Source organism: Salvia hispanica, chromosome 5, assembly GCF_023119035.1.
Source record: "Salvia hispanica cultivar TCC Black 2014 chromosome 5, UniMelb_Shisp_WGS_1.0, whole genome shotgun sequence".
Taxonomy (NCBI): Eukaryota; Viridiplantae; Streptophyta; class Magnoliopsida; order Lamiales; family Lamiaceae; genus Salvia; species Salvia hispanica.
This window is the reverse complement of record NC_062969.1, coordinates 11,961,785-11,982,600: the sequence shown is the minus strand read 5'-3', so window position 1 is coordinate 11,982,600 and position 20,816 is coordinate 11,961,785. Positions and strand designations below refer to the sequence as shown.

Below are 20,816 nucleotides of genomic sequence, written 5' to 3'. Positions count from 1 at the left end.
GGAGGAACATGGCAGAAACATTCTTGTTCAACATCACTGAGAGTGCTCTTTCCAAACTTTCATCCCTTGCTGCTGAGCAGATCAGTCTGGTTTGGAACATCAGATCTGAGGTGAGGAGGCTCCACAACACTCTCTCCACCATCAAAGCAGTGATCTTGGATGCTGAAGAGCAGCAGTTGAAGAATCACGAGGTTCGGGATTGGCTCCAGAAGCTCAAGGATGCTGTCTGCAACATCGATGATTTGCTGGATGATCTCACTGTACGAGCTCCTCCGCAGAGAGACATGGAGATCTTGAACAAGGTAACAGGATTCTTTTCTGGCTGGAATTCTGTTGTATTTAGATTCAAGATCGTCATAGAATAAGAGGCCTGAGGCAAAAACTAGATGAGATTGCAGCTGATAGGAGCAAGTTTCATTTCACTGAGAAAACTCATACTGTGATATTCATGGATAACAATGTGAGAGAGCAAACCCACTCTTATGTAAGAGCTTCAGACATCATTGGTAGGGAAAGTGATAAAGAAAGCATCGTACAGATGCTCCTGAGCTTGGACAACTACAATAATGATGATCATCTTGATGTTATTCCTATAGTTGGGATCGGAGGTCTTGGAAAAACTACTGTTGTCAAGTTGGCGTATAATGATGAACGAGTGATTCAAAGGTTCGGTCTTCGAATGTGGGTTTCTTCTTTCTCTGAACATTTCACTCTAGGCAAAACTGTTGAGAAAATCCTGAAATCTGCCACTGGTGAGAGCTTCGGGCATCTTGATATGGACCAGATGCAGCGTCGTCTGGCTGCTGTGTTGAATGGCACGAGATATTTGCTTGTGTTGGATGATGTGTGGAACGTGGACCGGATCAAGTGGATGGATTTGAGGGAGCTGCTGATGAACTGCAGCTCAGGGAGTAAGATCATTGTCACGACTCGAAGCAAGGCTGTAGCTGTGGTTACGAGCACCAGAGACGCTTATGATCTGACTGGCCTCTCGGATGGTGACTGCCTCTCTTTATTTCTAAAATGTGCTTTAAGAGAAGGTGGTGATCAGCCTCCCAATCTAGTGGCAATTGGGAGGGAGATCGTGGGGAAGTGTGGAGGAGTTCCACTTGCTGTCAAGACGTTGGGGAGCTTGCTCTATTTGAATAGAGACGAGGATGAATGGGTACGTATCAGGAACAATGACATATGGGAGATTGATCAGCAGCAAAGTGGCATCCTGCCTATTCTTAGGCTCAGTTATGAGCAGTTGCCTTCCCATTTGAGGCAGTGTTTCGCGTATTGCTCCATGTTGCCTAAGGGTGTCCAGATTCCCAGAGAAATGTTCATCAACCTTTGGATCGCTCAAGGCTTTGTGCACTCAGACAACGCAGATAGGCAGGTTGAAGATGTTGGGAATCACTACTTCAATGAGTTGCTGTCAAGATTTTGCTTTCAAGAAGTGGTGGTGGCATTTGATGGGGAGATCTTGGCTTGTAAGATCCACAACCTCGTCCACGATCTTGCACAGTCTGTAGCAGGGATCGAGTATGGCAAAAAAGCCGTTTCTGATAGGGTTCGTCATATTTTTCTCCAAGATGAAGATCATCAGCCAGGAAAAGAAGAGTCTAAAGCATTGCTCGGATTGAGAAATGTGAGGTCTTTTAGGTGTGTGTTCAAGGTTAGGTCTCCTGATAAGGCCTTTGTCCGCGCCATTGCAACGAGCTTCAAACGCCTGCGCGTCTTGATCTTGATCTCACTGCAGCTCGAGGAGCTGCCTAGCTCTATAGGCAACTTGAAGAGGCTAAGGTATCTCGACCTCAGCCAGAACAGCAATCTCACATCTCTTCCATCGTCGTTCTGCAAGCTGGTGAATCTGCAGACGCTGAACCTCATCAACTGCGAAAGCCTTCGAGATCTGCCCAAATATCTCTTGCATTTGATCAACATCAAAACTCTGTACCTAACTTGCCAGAAGCTGTCTTTGGGAAAGAAAAGGTACCACAGCTTCAGCTCTCTAACGTTCGTACTGCTTTACAACTGTGACTTTGTGCAGTTACCATCAGGGCTTGAAAACCTCACTTGTATTCGTGTACTACATATATATGACTGCCCGAGATTAGCTACTCTTCCAGATAGCATGAAGCAACTGGTTTCTCTAGAGAAGCTGTGGGTCTGGAACTGTGAAGAGCTCGATTTTGGTGAGGGAGCCAGCGTTCAAGGGCTGACCAGCCTTGTGTCGTTGCTCTTGATGGGGCTGCCCAAGTTGGCCAGTCTTCCGATGGGGCTTACAAAGAATGTCGGTAGAACACTCAAATTTCTACGAATCGCAAACTGCGTTGGTTTTACAGAACTGCCAGAGTGGGTCCTGAGCTTCGGTTTGCTTCAAGGGCTGTATGTTGAAGATTGTCCAAATTTAGTGATGCTTCCAACCTTTACCCATACTCATATAGCAAAGGTGCATGTTAGTGGTTGTCCTAATATCCATTAACTTTCCACATTTTCAATCAATCTGCATCTAAGCCACTGGTGGTCTGAGAGATTCATGAATATTTTTGATGGAATTTGAGAATTTTGAATATGATTTGTAATGCTAATTTATATAGAAATTGCATCAAGTCAAAGACCATAAAAGGAAAGAATCTCAACACTTACAATAAATTGGGACATATAGAGATTATATCCACATCGGATTCATAGCTAAGGGCATCCACAATGGGACGCCCTAAGCATTTTACTTCTATTTTGTATTTATATTTTTAGGTTTGCAAATTAAAGGGAAATACTAAATTTACTTAATTTAAAAAAAAAAGTTACAAATTAAGAAATAAAAAAAACACTAAATACAAAAAAAAGGAGGCTAGTCTAGAGTAGTCCCAACTTGCGGCTGAGGCCATCGATCATCCGCTGGATGCCTTCGATTTGAGCCGGGTTGGTCGCCTGCATGAGGGCGGTGTGCGCGTCCAACAACGTCCTATAGTCGGAGGAGGCCGCCAAATCCGCGTAGGCATGGGCCGCGGTCGAAGTCGCGGACGGCGTCGAACTCGGGGTCGGCGACGGGGCCTGGTCGAGGGCGGTGCGGCGGAGGAGGATGTGGCCTTGCCCTTGCCCTTGGCAGCCTTGACGCTAGGGAGACGCCGGGAGGACATCGGTGTGCCCGAACTCTCATCCTCGAACACCGGACTGTTGAGGTCCATTGGAGACGCGCCGCTATTGCTACTTGTATAATCAACGGGGGTGCGCTTCGACGCCCTCCTCCTCGCCGCCGTCGATTGGGGAATCACACCACCAACGAACTTCTGCTTGTCCCTCAAGAGCGCCCGGGACTGGTAGTGCTTGAAATCGCCGTACAATGAAATGTACGACTTGCATCGCTTTGTCCCGCACATCCGCGAGACTCTCGCCACTGCCTGCTCCCTCTCGCACTTCTCGTACTCCCCCGCGAACAAATTTACCTGCTTCTTTATTTTATCCCAGTGCTTGTGGAGCTGCTCCCTGTGGCGCTTGTACGCGTACGCCGGCTTGGCCTCGTTGTATTTCTCGGTGATGCGCTCCCAATACGCAGTCACCTTCTGGTTGTTGGCGTGCACCGGATCCTCCGAAACATCAATCCAACAACTCGTCAAGACAATGGATTCGGGGTCGGAGTAGTTCGTCCTTCCCGGGGAGAACTCTTCACACACCTCCGTTGTAGGCAACTTCTAGGGTCGTGCCTTGGTCCGCTTCTTCTTGGTGGCGGACCCAGACGCGGCGGCGGCGGCGGATGGGCGGTGGGGAGAAGGCTCCATGTCGGACAGCCCGTACGAGTCGGTGCTGAAGTCGAGATCGTACTCGGCGTTGGTGTCGAATGGCCGGTATTCGTCGGGCTATTCGGATAATCTCCGGAATCAATTTTGCTTGAAATGTAGAAAATGTAGTGAATTTGAGAGTGAAGTGAGTGAAAAATGAAGTGAAAATGAGAGGAATATATTGGTTTTGAAAATTTAATAAAATTAAAAAAAAAAAACGGAAACACGTCGCATCGTCCGTGACCCATCATCCGCGTCGTCCACAGTGGCGGACGATACAACGGACGATGGGTATCCTCCGCGCATCTTCCGCGGACGATGTATCGGGTGCAGACGATGGGTAACCCATCGTCCGCGATGCTGCAGTTGCGGACGATGCGACGGACGATCCTAATACCAAGTACTTAAGGAATAAGGATAGAAGAATATAAGTATCACGACCTTACTTGAACATGATCTGTTATATAGGCTCGTACCTCAGTATCCTTGATTTCTAAGGAGACGAGAAACCAAGTCTGGTGGATGAACTTGAACCATGGTTACTTGACCCGAGGAGTGTGATTAACTTAACCTTGTTGTAGCTGAAGTGTGCCCATGGTATAGTAGAGGATAGTTCTTAGTTCACTTTGTTGAGCTGTGTGGTCAAGTAGCTTTCTTAACAGACTAACTTTACTTTACTTTTTGAGTGTTCATAGCCTTGACTTTTCTGACGGAGATGCTTCTTTTGTGCCCTAATCACATTCAGTGTTATAACTAATACTTTTTGGTTGCCCATAAAAACATTTTTAATTTTATAAAAAAATCATAATCTAGATAAGAAATTCATTGAGAATTTTCTAACATAATATACAAGAAGTATTTGTATACTATAGTATCTAACCTTCCCTCAAAACTACACAAATTCTACAAGTCATACAATAATTTCAGACCTAAAATTTCTTTATAATGGGGAAATAAAAGAGTAAAATCAGTTGAACGAAAATTTCGTGGACCAAGTCGATACAATTTTGGCTTTAACTCATTAATTTTGATTTGAAATGAAGAAAAAAAGAGATGACCAATGGGTATATTTTGAAGTTTATCAATATCAGACAAAAATGCATTATTTGGTGTCATCAACGGCATTATTTGAAGAAAAATAAGGGTCAAATTTATTTCTACTATTGATAAGCACACAAAATATTCAAATTAAGTTATTTGATTCATGAAAGTATTAAATATCCTAAATATATTGCATTTTGTACTGTATTTTCAATATGAGTATTGGAATTTAGATATAAATATGTGTTTTAAACTCAATTTAGCTACGACTATATATTGGGTCCAATTTTTTCATAAGGGAAACTGTGTTGTGAGCATTGGTGTCCACATAGTTCACCATATTAGAATTTTAGGTCATTATTTTATTAAATTATCTTATGTTAGGGTGAATTACATATTTGTTGGTGGCAAACATGTTGTCACCAAACATGAAAAAGAGCACGTTAGCCTCAGTTCACGCCACACCCCCTTTTTTAATTTTTCTAAATTTACGACAAAAGGACAAAATGTGTTATTAATATTTTAATTAAGGTAATTAATAGCAGGTACAGCTCATAATATTTTGGATAAACTAGTATTGACTAATAATTTAAAATATTTAATTACTACTATCACTACACATATAACGGCATGTGTTGCACCGACCTAGAGATGATAAATTTTAAACTCCTATGTGTCTTTTGACGTTTATGAATGTGAATTTTGTTCTATTTGATCTACATTGACATTACTTTTTTTTTCCCCCCAATTTTAATGCTTTAAGAATATTAACAAATAACAATAAAGATCAACTATTAGAATTAAATTAAATGGATAAAATAAAAAAAAAAAACTAATAGTACTACTATATGAACTCAAATATAACTATATATGTTAATAAATCACTCGAAGGAGTACAATTTTTTTGGCCTTTATGCTATTATACTAATTTATATTCCGAATTACTACTTGATATTGACTTTGTGAAAACTCAGGTTGGCTTTTATGATATTATGATACATGCATGAATAAGTTGAAAAATTAATAAGTATAGATATGAGAATTCATAAGAAAAACACAATTATTACATGGCATGATGGCAAGTATCTCTTCCTCGTCTCATTATATATAAACTTCTAAGGAAAAATAAAATAAAATAAATATATAAACACGTCTTAAATAATCTTTTGGGGTATTTAACATTTTCTTAAATACTACTCCTATATTTCAAAATTATTGATAGATGATAGTACTAGAGAAGTTGTAATACAAAAGTAGTCAGTGGTAACTGGTAAATACATATACAGATATAATATTTATTAATTTCTGTATGCGAAGAGGAATCTTTTTGTGAAAGAAGTTAAATATAGAGTATTTAGATAATCTACTTTGGTTATATAAGAATATCTCTTCAAACATTCTCGCAAAGAATATATGTAACTTTATAATACATCCATCATTTTTTAAGCTAGGAGATTGATTATCCAATCTATGTTCATGCATTTGCTAATTCCGCGTGTGGTTGGTAAGGCGAATTTTCTCATTAATGCTACCCGCCACATGCCATTTCTTATTTAATTAAAATTCATCTATTAATAAATTTTAGAGTATATATTTTGAAACGGACATAAACTGCATTATTTGGATAGCTCTGAACCTGATCGTTACAAATTCAACTTCTTTCCTAATCTTCTTTACAAGAATAACATGTTCAATTCGTTAACGAAGTCCACGATAAAGTGAGAGCCAAGATGATGGTAAAAAGTAAAAACTAACATATGAACAAGAGATAGGAGGAAGGAGTGGAGTTGGGGGGTCCTCCACTGAATCCACCCGAGGGGCTTGAGAAGATAGGTGGGCCGTTGATGGGGAAGATTCTATTTGAAGTTTTTTTAAAAGGTTGTGATATTTAATGTCATTATTAATTTTTGAATCACTAAATTATGAATAGTACTCCAATTAATAGTGTCAATTACACATATTTAAGAATACTAGTGACTAATATTCTTTTCATTCTAACAAAAATGACTTCGCCTATTTTTTTTTAGGATGGAAGGAATATTTGTTTCAAAAATTACTCTTATTTAATGACACTTATTGGTTTTTAAAACATTGTGTCTTTTTTAGAATATTATTAATGGAGTACCTGTTTTCATCATTTTACTTCTAATCAGTATAGTTAATGTGAATTTTAGTATTTTTAAAATATAATCTAGAATTGAGTTATTTAGTTATAGGAGTTAGCTAAGATTAATTATTTTATGATTATTTATTAAGATAGAGTTCTCAATTTATGATTATTTATTAAGATAGAGCCGTGAGATTGAATTTCAAACAAACTACAAATTTAATCGAGAATATAATCTTGTTACGCTCTGGATTGATTCGTTATGTGGACACCTCATGCACCGGATTTTGACCGAAGCGCCCATTGGTTGGACCTTTAAATACATCAGCATAGCAAATTATTATTAACAATTTATTAGGAGTAGTATATAACAATTCAAATCAAGACAACGGAAAATAAAATCCCCAAAAAACAATTGTTACAGAAAAACAAATGAAAATAGAAGACTGAAGATCTATAGCAGCAAATTCATGGAGTACGAATTTCTTTTCTTTTGTTTCCCGGAAAGAAGTGGTAAAATGAAAAAAGAGGATTATATATTTATATATGAAAAATTTGAATAATCATACTTGCTGCACGTCCATCATTCTAGTAAAGTCCTGGAAGCACACGAACCCATCCCCGTTTCTATCTACCCCTCTTATCATGCGCCGGCACTCCTCTAACGTGCACCCCGCGTCGCCGATCGTCTTAAAAACCTCCAGGAGCTCCTCCGCCGTGATCCTCCCGTCGCGATCCGAATCGAAGAAGTCGAACGTTTCTCTCATCTCGCCGTCACACGCTGGCGAGCTGATTGCGTAGAATTCGTCGAGGCTGATGCAACCGTCGCCGTCGCTGTCCACCTCGTTCAGCATGAGCTTCAGCTCCTCCTGGCTCGGCGGCTCGGCCCCGATCCGGCGCAGGAGCCGCTCGAGCTCCCCCTTCTCGATTTTGCCGTCGCCGTCGCGATCGATCATCTGGAAGGCCTGTTTCAGGTCCAGGTGAAGGTCGGAGGGGAGCACGCTGTTGGGCGTGGTGGAGCCGATCGGCTTCTTAAACACGTCCTCCGACGAGGAGGAGGAAGAAGACGTCGCCTGAGAGCTGAAGGAGGGCGGATCGGTGTCGGATCTGGAGACGGAAGGGGATTTCCGGGTCTTGAAGAGCTTGTGGATTTTGGCGAGCTTCATGGCGGAGTAATCGGTGTTGGTGATGGTCCAAAAGCGCTAGTGCGTAGAGACGATGCGATGATAGAGATGAATTGAGAGAGGGTTGAGGCGTGATGGCTGAGACAAGGAGTGTGAAGGAGGGTTAAATGGAGGGAGGGAGTAGGAAGCCATAGTGAGCTTCCACGAAGCTTCGTTAGAGAGAGAAAGAGCTCTGGATTTTGATGAATTATAGTTTGATTTGATAGTCTTCGCATTTTATTTTATTTTACTTTTATTTTTTAAACGGACATATTGAATATTAATTAAAATCAAAATACTCACATCATTCCATTAAGAATTTAAGATTGTCTTTTTTTACCCTATAAAACTAATTTACTTATATTCTTTAATAACTTCTTCTCAAATCAACTTCATTCTCTATTAATAATATTTTTATTATTCTTTCATTCTACCTCTATTCTATTTAAATAATTATACATTAAATTCATATTATATCTAAAATTTCTATTTCTATCGAACAAAAAGAGTATTTATTTTTACGTCATAAATTTGAAAAGTAGCGTCAATAAAGAATCAATTATTTCAAGTGTAAGTACGATTTTTTCTTAATTCAAAACTACTACTGCTATTATCGTCTTGATTAATGATTATTGTATCCAAAACGATTAATAATCGTTATAAGAAAAATATGAGTAACTAATTATCGTCTTGATTAATGATTTTTGTATCCAAAATAGTTAATATGGTAAACTCCCGATTATGATTTTTGTTGAGTGTGAATATAGATAAAATGCTCAATTAACGACTAAGAAATGTCTTGATCATGAATCAATTATAAGCAAAATATATGGTATGTGAGGCCTACAAAGTTTCTTCATTTTGAGTAGTAATCAAAGATTCAAAATATAATCTAGTCAGTCGTCACGACTAATAAGCTTATGATTATGGATTAAATTAATACTAAGGGTAAAAGTGCCAAACTAAGTATATTTCATTTCATCGTGGTTGGCATATTTATCATCACAATAGCAGAACAAATTACAAATTATATCAATTAATACGGACAAAAGAATCAGCAAAGTATATTTCGATTTAAAATATAAATTTAGTAAACTACTACTAAGGGATTAATCTTTGCTTAAAATAGCCAATAGATAACCGCACGCCGGAAAAGGCAAAATCGACGGCGCCGTATGTTGCAAGAAGACGGTGGGCGTGGTTAACCAGTATTTCTCTAGATGCTATTTCAATATTCATCTAGAATGATGTTGTGACGTTATTCTAATTAGAAGAGGTATTTATAATTTATTATTATAATATTATATATTTAAAAATAAGTTGTGAGATTTAAATTCATAAATTATATATATACATAATCAATTACTATAAAATATAATCTTTTAAATTGAACATATACAATTTACTATAATATTAAATAATAGTAGTAATTAAAATAGTCCTCCCATTATGGAGAGCACCGCCCTCCTATCTCCCTCTTTACGAATGCTCTAATTAATTAATCTTTCCGCTTCAATTTTTTTTTTTGGAGTAAAGTAAGAGAATAATTATGTTATATTTTTATGGAATACTAAAAATGTTTAAGTCGAATACTCTAAAGAAGGTGGGACAGATGGGTATATACTATTTAAGTACTCCATTTAATTTGTTGTTTATCTATTTGTATTGATTATAAAATCTATTATTGCAAATTGAAGACATTTATATACTCCCAAACAATTTTCACGAAAGCACGCAGAAATTATGGCAGTCACCATCTAGGAGTTCCCTCATGTCACGTCCGAATCAAAAATTTATTTGGACATGTATGTGGTGCAAATAAATTTTACTATCATGGAATAAAATATCTATTTTATTTCATCTAGTTAAATTTGGAATGATCTACTGCATGTATTCATTAAAATATACTACTGCCAGGTGGTGTTCGGTTGCCATGACTAATTATCATGAGACTATCCATATAGGATTAAGTTGTGGATTATTTTAATTGGAGGGAGAAGGCTATAACTAATAATCATGAGACTATCCATCTTGGATTAAACAAGTTGTTGGGGTCAATCTTATGAATCAAACATGATACATATTTAATCATGAGATTTAGTTTTGTCAATCAAACACTCCATAGTAGATGGAATACATCGATCGGAGATCGAAATTATGATCGCCCGTAGGTATAATTATCACAATATCAAATCCAAAATAATGCTACTACTCTAATACAAACAAATCCATGGCATATATGCATTGACAAACAAAAACAAAAAATATACACGATGATTTGTTTTGTCCATCCCTACTCTTTGGAGTTTGGAGTATCTCACTTTGAACTTTCTTTTGATTGAGCCCTTCCACGTTGCTTGATATTTTAATATAGCCAATGAAAGAAAACCACAAGCACATAACATTTCTTAATTTTCGAATATTGATAAATCGAACATCATTTTTCTTAATTAAATATATACTATTTCATAAATTATTTGTTTTATCCTATTTACAAGTTATATTAAAACCAAATATTAAATGCATCCTTTTCCTCTATCCTCGAATTGATTAATATGGAGTAATAAATTAATTTTTTATGTATTTATAATGATTTTCTTATTATAATAGTATAAAATATAAATGAAAATGACAAATTATCAGAAAAATTATGAAATTTGATTAAACTCTGTCCCGTAATTTTGACTATCAACTAGAAAAATTATAAATTTAAAATTATTTTTAATTACTCTCTCCGTCCCACAAAGATAGTCCTACTTTGACCCGGCACGGGTTATAAGAAATGTAATGAAAAGTGAGTTGAAAAAGTTGGTGGAACGTGAGTCCTACTTTTAAAGTATTAGTTTCATAATAAAATGTTAGTATGAATGAGTTGGTGGAATATAAGGTCCACTACCAAAAATGGTGAAAGTGAAATGCAAACTTTGTGGGACGGACGAAAATGGAAAAATGGGACACTCTTTGTGGGACGGATGGAGTATTTTATAATAAATTTTGTTTTTGAAATTATATGATAACTATAAATTTGTACGTAGATGTCACTATCAATGACTAAACACTATTACCCGTTCACAAGAACAGATCTAAATTTCATAGTTTTTTTTAGTTGATTTTCAAAATTGCAAGTTACGAAGTAGAATTTTATCAAATTTTATGATTTTTATAATAATGTAACCTAGGAAAAAAGGATACAAGATGAAAAATGTAAAATCTATAGACAAGATGTTAGAGATAATCACATGATATGATAGCATAGCATGGATGACCAGTCACTTAGTTGTGATACATTGACAATCTAGTAGCATGTCCCAACTTGTCTATTCGTGCACCCCATTTGGACTTTGCTTCCTAATTATTTGTTCTAGTCCTGTGATTTGATTAAGATTTTTGTGGTATATATTGCCTTTGTTTGACTGGTTGATGAGAAACATACTTAAAATTAAGTTGCGTGATTAAATTGGATAATTTATTATAGAGCTATAGTCTCATAAATTTTCATGTACTTTCTTGACCATCGTTAACAATTGGTCTCCACACTTGGCACTCGATGCAAAACAAGCTATAAACTCTTATAACTACAAAAACTTGATCGACAACTACTATACTTTATCGAAGACATCGATTAATTCAGCACGAAAAAATTCATGAAAGTCCTCAACTAAGATTTATTTCGAGTCAGAATTAGGTAGCCTGAAATTTCGAGTTTTGACAGTAAATTATATTAATAATAATTTTTGTAACATAAATATTGCAATCTATTTCCATAGCTACTTACTAGTACAAAAATCCCACGGCATATTGGATGTGGTATGTACTTTTTCAAATATAGACTCACAAGTTATAATAAATAGGAGAGATATCCAAATCAAATTCATTTAATTTGTGACAAATTATCTTCTAGTCCTCAACCATCTCTCGCATGCCGATCAAGCGGAGCCCGGAGGCCGGTCAGAGTACATTTTCTCCGTCAATGCAGTCGTCGTCGCCGGAGATTGAACTACCTTCATCCATCTCATCATGTTGCAACAACTCAGCAACCGGCGACTCTTGAGGAGAAGCGCTATTGTGCTCGGAATCCAAACTCCGTGTCGGAGGCGACAACGTCACCGCCGACCTCTTCACGACGTTGAACACGATGCTTCCATTGTCGACCCTCTCCGGCTGCAGAAGATCCCCCTCCGCCACCACAATGGCGCTGGCGCTGGGGGGAACTCTCTCATCATCCGAAGTCGGGTTGGTTCTTGAATTCACCTCCAAACTCTGCACGTAATCCACGAACTTGTCCGCGGAGGTCGTCCTCATGAGGGGGCCGCCAGACCTCGTCCACGACTGGACGAGGTCTGAGCTATCGGACTCGCTGTCGCTGCCGTCGTGGCTGCAGCGGAGCGTGTGCCAGTTTCTGGTTGCGTGGTCCGCCATGAGGTCTTCCTCCAGCGACCCTGTTGAGTTCTCTCTGGCAATCACATTCCATGAGGGGATCCTCTTGGAGGCACTGAACCTGGCTAGGCGCGGAGAGGCGACAGCTGCGGCCGCTCTCTCCGCGCTCCTCTTGAGGCGGCGCATGTGGTTGAGCACCGCGACGCACTCGTCGAGGGCGAGCTCGATCCCGCAGTTGGCCCGCATGGCTGAGAGCTTCTCCCAAGTGCATCTCCTCCCCTGGTTTGCTGACTTCTGAAGCTCCACATATGAGGGATTCTGTATCACCTTTGATATCTGCAGATCCACACAACCAAGAATCAATAAAATGGATACTCCATTTGTGAGACCAAGAGAATAGATAAATATGGTAGTAGTACCTGAGCCAGAGTAGCAGGCATGACAACAGTGATATCACCCTCCCAATCCTGAGCAAAGAGCTTTGCCACTCCTCCAAGAGGAAATCCAAGCTCCAATATCTGGTTACATCTATGCTTCACCTCCATCTCAGCCAGCTGAGCAATCTACACAAAACAGAGGAAGGAACATACTAGTATGAGGTTCGACAATCCACACCCAAACTCACATTAGTATTAGTATGATATTGTCGGCTCAAAGTTACATTTATATATCACATTTTCTAATATTTCGATTTGGGATGGTTTGAACGCCAACACGTACCTTAGCACCGAAGCTGCCACCAAAGCCCCTGACCATCTCCTTCAACCTGAGCAAAGGCGCAATGTGCGGATTGGCCTGGCTCACAATATAATGGTTCACATTAAAAAGCTCCTTCAACTGCTTGATCGGAAGGTCAATCTCCAAGCTCCCATCCCTCCACCGCCGCGGCGCAACCCCCTTATCCGGATCCAAGTGAAACGGCGGGTGGTACGGCACTATATTCCCGCCCCTGTCCTTGGCCATGAGCTCCTGCGCCTCAAACAGCCCCGGAAACGCACAGGACGCGGTCACCGCGCTCCATATGACCACGTGAGGCGAAGTGAGGTAGTTGAGGCACCGAGGCGGCTCGTGGCGCCTGGGCGAGCACACGGTGATCCCGAGGATCCTCCCCGTCATGTCGTAGGCCTCCTGAAAGGTGAGGTTGTTGGTGAGGTGCCTCAGCATCATCTGCAGCTGCCTGATATCGTGAACCGCGCCGTGCGTCATGATCCGCTTGAAGACGGTGAAGATCCCTCCGATCTGGTCGAAGAACTGGATCGAGTGCCACGAGTCCTCGAAGAAGCTCTGCAGTTCTGGCCACGACCTGGTGGCCAGCACAGAGCACATGGCGGACCCCACGCTGGAGCCGGCGATGATTCTGGGGAGCAGCTTGTGCTCCACCAGAGTCTTGACGACTCCAACGTGGAAGGCGCCGAGGGAGGCGCCGCCGCTGAGGAGGAGGGCGGTGCGGCCGAAGGCGTGGCGGGTCTCGTGCATGAAGGCGAGCTTCTCGTCGAGGAGGAGGTCCTCGGAGTCGGAGTCGCAGACCATTCTGAGCTGGGTGGTGACCTCGTCGATGTAGTCGTGGATGATGCGGGGGACGTGGAGGCGGCCCTTGTGGAGGTCGGGGTTGCACATGTTGCCGAGGTTGCGGATGAGGTCGGCCCTCATGTAGAACATGATGTCGCGGATGGAGCAGTCGCGGCGGCGGTGCCGCAGCTCGTGGAGCTTGCTGAGGACGAGCTCCTCGTCGTAGAGGTCGGCGTCGTGGGGGCGGGGGTTGTCGCGCTCGAGCATCTTGGCGGCGTGGGCCCACTCGTCGTAGGTGAGGGCGGAGCGGGTCATGTTGCTCCAGAACTTGCGCTTGTATGCCATCTCGGCTTTGGCCCTCACGTTGGTGAAGCGTTTGAGGAGGAATGCCATGGCGGTGACGATGACGAGGATGCCTTGGGGGTTTCTTGGGTGGAGCCATGCGAGGTGGGATTTTAGGCTGTTTTTGAGTTTGGACAAGTGGAGGGAGAGGGATACAAGGATTTGGTGGCGGAGGAGGGAGAGGGACTTGCAGAAGAGGATGCGGAAGGCGATTGTGCGCCCGAGGAACGTTGATGGTCCGATTGAAAATTGCTCCACACTCGCCTCGTTGCTTATGTCCATTTATACTACTACTCACCTCTAACTAAACCAGATTTATTTTAGTGTTTCAAGAATCTTCAACCAAAGAAAATAACATCAAGAGTTGATTTTGAGAGCTACTCAGGGTTCACAGATCCCACGAAAAAGAATCGGATAATTGATATTTTTGTTTTCTTGAATAAGAAAGGAATTTGAATTATTGAAGGGAGTTAGATCGGAATTTTGCATTGGGATTGTGAACAAACAGAATAGATAAGTCTATCCTCAAATTGCAAACGTCACGTCTGCTGCGAACAGCGGTGATGACTGATGATGAATATACTAGAAACTGATTTAGCATGCATGCAAGTGCAACACAGTCGGCGCTTAGGATAAGAGATATAAATTCTTTTCCACCTCTAGGACTCTGTGTATTCTTCACAAAGTTCGTTAGTCATGATTTTTTTGGACGGTTTAAGGATTACTCACTTTCTTGATATCACCACGCTTTCTTGATGATGAGGATTGTGCCAACTCAAAATGCTACAATAAACAATTGAAAAGCAATCTTCAAGCCATAATTTGATTATTGTATATTGGTAAACAAGGGTGTTCATTTGGGGCTATATTTAGAAAAAAAACTTAATTAAATCATATATAGATCTTCATTCAAGAATATCTAGGCTTTGACGGGAAGAGAGACTCATTCGAGAATGGATGAAGTAACAATTACAAATAGTTTGAATAACAAATGAATTGAGGGCAGTACCAAAGTTCAAATATGGTTGGGAACATCAATGATACGTGTACATTAGGCATTAAGAGAACAAAAAAATTATATATACAAAAACGAAGTTCAAAAAAACGAGGAGGCCAACAAGTAGAATTATGCTATCGCCTACCAAAAAAATACAAATCCTCCCCAATATCAGCAGGTTGAGGAAATAAATGTCAATGTGCACATCTCAGCATTGGATGAAGGTGGCAAAGAGAAAACTAGAGCGATAGAATGTATAGTCCTTTGTCAATGAGGCAAAGGGTTATGATAAGGATGTTTTCTGCATGCATAAACTGAATTACGGCATAGATGCCAATATTCTTTACAAGGGATCACTATCCATGGCAGCTTCATAGGGAGACTAGCAGCAGGAGCATGCAGCGTGCTGTAGAAAGTGAACCGAAACAAACTCAGCAAGAACACGGAAAGGTAAAACTGAGTGGGGAGTTGGATATCACAAAACAATAACTTGTGTGAGTTCGTGGTGATAGAGGAATACCTTCTCCCAGTGAGAAGCCCGTAGGCAGATGAGCGTATAGCCGAGCTAGAGAAAGCCGAATAAATGTTTTTATAGTGCGGCAAGACAACCTCTCCTGAAATGTTATCAAAAACAAAGAATGAATATTTATAGTATGTAGCCTTCAATTTCATTCTTCCTTTTTTGGATCTTGATGCTGAAAGTCATGAATAGTAGACCTCTGTGGCTCGATGGCTTACCTAATTTCAAGTGATTGCTGTCAAGAAATGTAACCAAAATCATAGATTTGCTGCTACTGCCACTTGAAGAAGCTGTTTTATGCAGATCCACAGTGGACGAATTACTGTCAGCAAAAGCTTCTGTCTCAGAATGTTGACATAATGTGACTTTCAAAAATATCCCAGATGGAAATCTTTTCCTCATCTTCAACCAAAGGAAAATTTTAGCGTAAGGAGTGGAATGGATAAAAGACACGGTGGCCCCAACAGCTATGGAGACGAAGCACACAACTGTGTGCAAAATGGTGAAGAAAATATAGAAAGCCGATGTCGTCGGTAGAAGGAGTAATATAGGAGTGAAGAGAAGAGAACCAACTACATGTTGCTCAACAGTATAGTCATAGCTGTCCAATCTGTGGCGCAAAGGATTCAGCTTTTTACCCCTGCAACCGATAACAGCATTCATGTCATGAGATTGAATAACTGAACATAAATTAATACCTAAGAATTTCAATAGAGCTAGCATTTTTTTTCCAGAATGATCAACCTATCAAACACTTTGTAACGACTCAAATCACTCGATAAGAATATAAGATGAAGTTATATTACTTGTTCCACTACCTTAGGTGACATAGTAAATGTTTTCCTATCTACGTACAAAATTAAAGGCAGGTAAGATTCTTCATAAAAAAGTGTTTTACCTGAATAGGCGCCACAAAGCTGATAATGCCTGTATTTGAGTCGAATAGAGAAGTGAAAGGAATAAATGAAGAATCAGAACATGCATTGTTAGTAGAGAGATTATGTCAACAAGTAGAGTTGCTGCACAAGTTGAACCAAAAAGAATCCCACATAGAGCAAGTCCTTTGAAGAAATGAATGAACAGAAAACCCACTGAAGCCCAAAGGGTAGACCAAATCTGAATTGCATTCAAAGAAATCATCCCTAGAACCCCAGCTAGCTCAGTATTCAACTTAAAACCAGCAGGATTGCCCATCAGCCATACACACCCAGTACGTAACCAACCATTTGTGAAGTCAAGTGAAAAGTCTGAAATCCATATGTATGCCAATTCTGCTTTAAACCAAAGGGGAATGCCAAGTAGAGTCCCAAGAAGAGAATCAAATACAATACTTGACCATATTGAGTGCTTGTGAGATGCGGCTTTCTCTGCAAACTCCACACATGACCAATCCCTATATAAGTAGCGAAAATAATGAGGATACATATCTTACATTTCATTTCTTAGGAGATCAGAGTGGCAGAAATGAAGAGGGCATGGCTTGATTAAAATAGATAATAGGTGCAGAAAGTCATGATTTCATATGAAAGAATTGTAGATTTGTTTCTGGGATGAAAACATGGTATGTGAATCGGCTCGTAACCACACTACTAAGAATGTTTTTGACACCATGCGACTTCATTAATTTTAAAAGCATAAGTCTAGAATACATCTACTGTCATGAATTCTGATACCTTTATACAAATCAAATACATAAACCAATTGTCAACATACCTCATGTTTTGATCCTGGAGAAAGACAGGCCAATACAAGAGCTGACAGCAGCGGAAGTGAACATTTTTTGATGAATTGCTAAATAATTTAGTGAACAGAACATATATGCTGGTGTGGGACAACCAACTAAAAAGAATACGAAATAATTGGAGAACAATGTAAATCATAGTCGAAATGGAAGCAACCGATGCAGCAAATATCTGCCACGCGAAGGTAGAGAACCTGACAAGACATAATGAACTGTTAGAGTGATTGAAATATAAATGAGTAATGTGTAGGGTAAGTGTTGTCTCAGTTACATGTGGAGAATGAAGAGTAGTGGCCCAGACTCAGCACATTGATGTCCATCAAACAAAATTTGGGCAGCATTGGCACTGTTTATTGCCTGGATCACAGTATCCTTTTTCCCAAGGATATTAGAAGTACCGATTTAGAAAAAGTGAAAGGTAGATTTTACATTTTAGTAGTAAAGAATATTTACCAAATCAAGGCGTGAATCTCTCCGGTGGAGATCCTCAAACCACTTGGGTTTCTTGCTAGGGGTTTCTACTGGATTGGATGAAAACTGAGCACCCAAAGAATAATGGTGACCACCAAAAGTTGGTATTTCATAGAATATTACCTATATATATCAGGAAGCAAGATAGCATTATAAGAGAGAGAGAAAACGAAAAGAACAGAAGCTCGTTGTACAGGTCAACATGACTTACATACGTGGAGGTCTAGATGGGACTCAATGTTGCCATTCAAATGTAGATGATCCATTTTCGGTATAGCAAGAACTCTTCCGTCCATTCTTTCGGAAAGAACATATACAAGTTTGATAAACAAATGATCTGGAGCAGCAAGTCTACCTTGTCCTAAGATCCTATCCCTGACGCATCCACAGCGCCGGTTCTCTTGACTACTCAAAAGTGAACATGAACTTTGTTTTCCGTTTCGTTTCATATCTCCATTTCTATCATCTCCACAGCTGCCCATCTTGCTATTGCCACTACAATCCACTTCTAAATATCCGAGAAGAGACAATTTGCTTTTATCTTGGAGAACCGTAGGCATGTTCTCATCAGTCCGTCGAAGGATTTCCTTAATGAAACGAGGCGCAATGCGCAATGAGGATGTTACAATACAAAAAGGATAGCAATAATTATCAATAAATTTTAATATCAAACTATGGCCTTTCAACATCCAAAATTCAACACCCCCCTTATAAAATCGCGCACAGCTGAGCTCACAAGACTAAAATTGCCAGAATGCAACTAGGGTTCCCAATTACGAAAATTGAATCAAAATAGCACACCCATTGACCTAAATCAGTGACAAAAATTTCGACGTTCAGTCCATATCTAAGCCAATTAACAATCAAAACAACTAAGTATACAGCATAAGAACAACTTGAGAACTACATTTACAAATCCAAAAGAGGAAACGCAGCGTACCATGAGATCCAAACCGGAATTAAGTGAAGAAGCGAGTTTGTGCTGATCGCAAGCGAAAGCCACAACGACATCGATGGAAGCTTCGGAAGAGGGGAGGAACCATCCAAATACGAAGCTTGGATTGGGCGGGGTTTGAGAAAAGAGATCAGTCGGCCACCAAAGCCGGCAATTTCTTCTTGTTGTCATTGTTGAACCTCAATCGGCTAGCGTCATTCGTCGCGGAACTGTGAGATCCGGAAAAGAGCGATTTGCTGTAGCTGGTGGCGACGGAGAAATTTGGGGGCTCCGCAGCCGTCAAATTTAGTCTAGGTTCGAGTTTTGAACTCAAGCTCAACTTCCCATTTCTTCGATATGAAATGTTCTCTTTAACACCCCGCAATTTAACAAGAATTTAAAGTTTAAACCTTCTTTAGTCATACTTATACAACAAAATCTTAAAAAGTGATTTGAGTATATAATACTTGTATCGTTTTAAAATTAATTTATGTTTTAGTTATTATAAACTATTTTCATGCTCCTTTCTAATTTTGGAAATCCTTTTCTCTTTAATGAGGTGGAATGAATAATTAAATAGTGGCGTACGTATAATTTATATACTGAGGTCCAAATTACTACTATAGTATTTATTTCGTCCATAAAAAAAGTAGTTTCAAGTTCCCATTTTCGTTCGTCCACCAAAATTAGTCTAAAACTAAAAATGAAAAATCCTTCCTAGTTTATACTCCTTCCGTTCCATAGTAATAGAATCATTTTGTCATTTTGGCACGTTCCATACTAATAGAGTCATTTCATTTTTTAGTAAAAGGCAAAACATTTTTCCACACATACTTTACTCTCTCTTACTTTTTTCTCTCTTCATCTCTCTACCTTTTTCATTTTTCACTTTATTCTCCATTTACTTAACTCACCTAACACAATTTTTCTTAATACATGCGCCGAAAAGAAACGTCTTCATTACTATAGAATAGATGGAGTAGTAATTGCTCTCTCAAACTTTACTAGTTACTGTCCGCTAATAGGAGTCCTGTTTTTTCATTCTGGTCTGTCCGCGAATAGGAGTCCCGGTTTGTAATTACCATAAATGATAAAGAAGCCCAACATTCCACTAACTCATTTCACTCACATATCATGTAAAACTAATATACACAAGTATGACTCCTATTTCACTAACTTTCTTCCACCCACTTTTCTTAACACATGTGTCAGAAAGAAATGAGACTCTTGTTCGCAGACGGAGGGAGTACAAATTAAAACCCGTGCTGCTCACTAATGAGAATATTTTTTGTAGATGGAGGAATATTAACAATAATTTCATAAATATAAATAAATAAAAATTACTAGTGTGAGAAATTAAATATGTATAACTAAATTAATTAGTAGCTAATGAATTAATCATGGAAATCATAAAAATAAATTGATTAATAGATAATTAGATATATGAATTAGTATAAAACTTTTAAAGGAGCAAAAATAACTTAACTATGGTAATCATAAAAACAAATTAATTAATAGATGTACGAATGAATATAAGAAAAAAAATTCAAAGAGCAGAAATCTCTTACGGTTGCAACTTGCAAGGCAGCTCCATTAGCCAACTAAGCTATCGGGTGAATTTATAATTTGCCGTATGTATATAGTAATGACACGAGTTTTAAGAAATATCTCCTCCGCCTATAATAATTGTATTCCAACTTTGCAATTCAAATACTATCTTCATCCTCCAAATTTTGACACAATTTACTAAATACTATCTCTTATGGTTGCAATTTTGACACACTTCACCTTTTACTATATTTGATAGTGGATCTCATATTTTACTATCTCATTTCTACTCACATTTT

The 20,816-nt window shown here is 39.4% G+C and overlaps 4 protein-coding genes and 1 non-coding gene across 6 annotated transcripts; 2 read left to right on the top strand and 3 right to left on the bottom strand.

Annotated features, from left to right (window-relative positions):
- Positions 1-441: 441 nt before the first annotated feature.
- Positions 442-2,264, top strand: LOC125190305 (putative disease resistance protein RGA3). 2 transcript variants are annotated; one of them, XM_048087576.1, is made up of 2 exons: positions 442-1,977; positions 2,103-2,264. In XM_048087576.1, exons 1-2 carry the CDS (start codon positions 449-451, stop codon positions 2,116-2,118), a joined length of 1,545 nt encoding a protein of 514 aa, XP_047943533.1. In that variant the 5' UTR covers positions 442-448; the 3' UTR covers positions 2,119-2,264. The 2 variants fall into 2 exon arrangements, with proteins under 2 accessions (XP_047943533.1, XP_047943532.1); XM_048087575.1 differs by having other exon boundaries at positions 2,036-2,245.
- Positions 2,265-4,203: 1,939 nt separating this feature from the next.
- LOC125191463 lies at positions 4,204-4,432 on the top strand. Its single transcript, XR_007171145.1, has one exon. It is a non-coding gene; the product is annotated as a small nucleolar RNA U3 (small nucleolar RNA).
- A 2,916-nt stretch (positions 4,433-7,348) lies between these two features.
- Positions 7,349-8,274, bottom strand: LOC125191341 (probable calcium-binding protein CML35). The gene has a single exon (XM_048088882.1). It carries the CDS (start codon positions 8,079-8,081, stop codon positions 7,479-7,481), a length of 603 nt encoding a protein of 200 aa, XP_047944839.1. The 5' UTR covers positions 8,082-8,274; the 3' UTR covers positions 7,349-7,478.
- A 3,661-nt stretch (positions 8,275-11,935) lies between these two features.
- On the bottom strand, positions 11,936-14,715 carry LOC125190680 (triacylglycerol lipase SDP1-like). Its single transcript, XM_048088033.1, has 3 exons — positions 13,176-14,715; positions 12,875-13,018; positions 11,936-12,791 (listed from the first exon to the last, which is right to left on the bottom strand). The coding sequence occupies exons 1-3, from the start codon at positions 14,586-14,588 to the stop codon at positions 12,027-12,029; spliced, it is 2,322 nt and encodes a 773-aa protein (XP_047943990.1). The 5' UTR covers positions 14,589-14,715; the 3' UTR covers positions 11,936-12,026.
- Positions 14,716-15,302: 587 nt separating this feature from the next.
- On the bottom strand, positions 15,303-19,344 carry LOC125190438 (N-acetylglucosaminyl-phosphatidylinositol biosynthetic protein gpi1). The gene is made up of 9 exons (XM_048087753.1): positions 18,976-19,344; positions 18,251-18,622; positions 18,018-18,158; positions 17,836-17,936; positions 17,537-17,758; positions 16,722-17,216; positions 16,042-16,463; positions 15,824-15,917; positions 15,303-15,709 (listed from the first exon to the last, which is right to left on the bottom strand). Exons 1-9 carry the CDS (start codon positions 19,159-19,161, stop codon positions 15,571-15,573), a joined length of 2,172 nt encoding a protein of 723 aa, XP_047943710.1. The 5' UTR covers positions 19,162-19,344; the 3' UTR covers positions 15,303-15,570.
- Between the last annotated feature and the right edge of the window lie 1,472 nt (positions 19,345-20,816).

Bases quoted from the DNA above. Each gene is read 5' to 3' on its own strand.
- LOC125190438 (XM_048087753.1), bottom strand. From the start codon at position 19,161: ATGACAACAAGAAGAAATTGCCGGCTTTGGTGGCCGACTGATCTCTTT. The intron at 18,623-18,975 runs GTACGCTGCGTT...CGTTTCATTAAG, and splicing joins ATTCCGGTTTGGATCTCATG to GAAATCCTTCGACGGACTGA. The intron at 15,918-16,041 runs GTAAGCCATCGA...ATAACATTTCAG, and splicing joins CAGCAATCACTTGAAATTAG to GAGAGGTTGTCTTGCCGCAC.
- LOC125191341 (XM_048088882.1), bottom strand. From the start codon at position 8,081: ATGAAGCTCGCCAAAATCCACAAGCTCTTCAAGACCCGGAAATCCCCT.
- LOC125190680 (XM_048088033.1), bottom strand. From the start codon at position 14,588: ATGGACATAAGCAACGAGGCGAGTGTGGAGCAATTTTCAATCGGACCA. The intron at 13,019-13,175 runs GTACGTGTTGGC...TGTTTTGTGTAG, and splicing joins GTGGCAGCTTCGGTGCTAAG to ATTGCTCAGCTGGCTGAGAT. The intron at 12,792-12,874 runs GTACTACTACCA...GTGGATCTGCAG, and splicing joins TGCCTGCTACTCTGGCTCAG to ATATCAAAGGTGATACAGAA.
- LOC125190305 (XM_048087575.1), top strand. From the start codon at position 449: ATGGATAACAATGTGAGAGAGCAAACCCACTCTTATGTAAGAGCTTCA. The intron at 1,978-2,035 runs GTACCACAGCTT...GACTTTGTGCAG, and splicing joins CTGTCTTTGGGAAAGAAAAG to TTACCATCAGGGCTTGAAAA.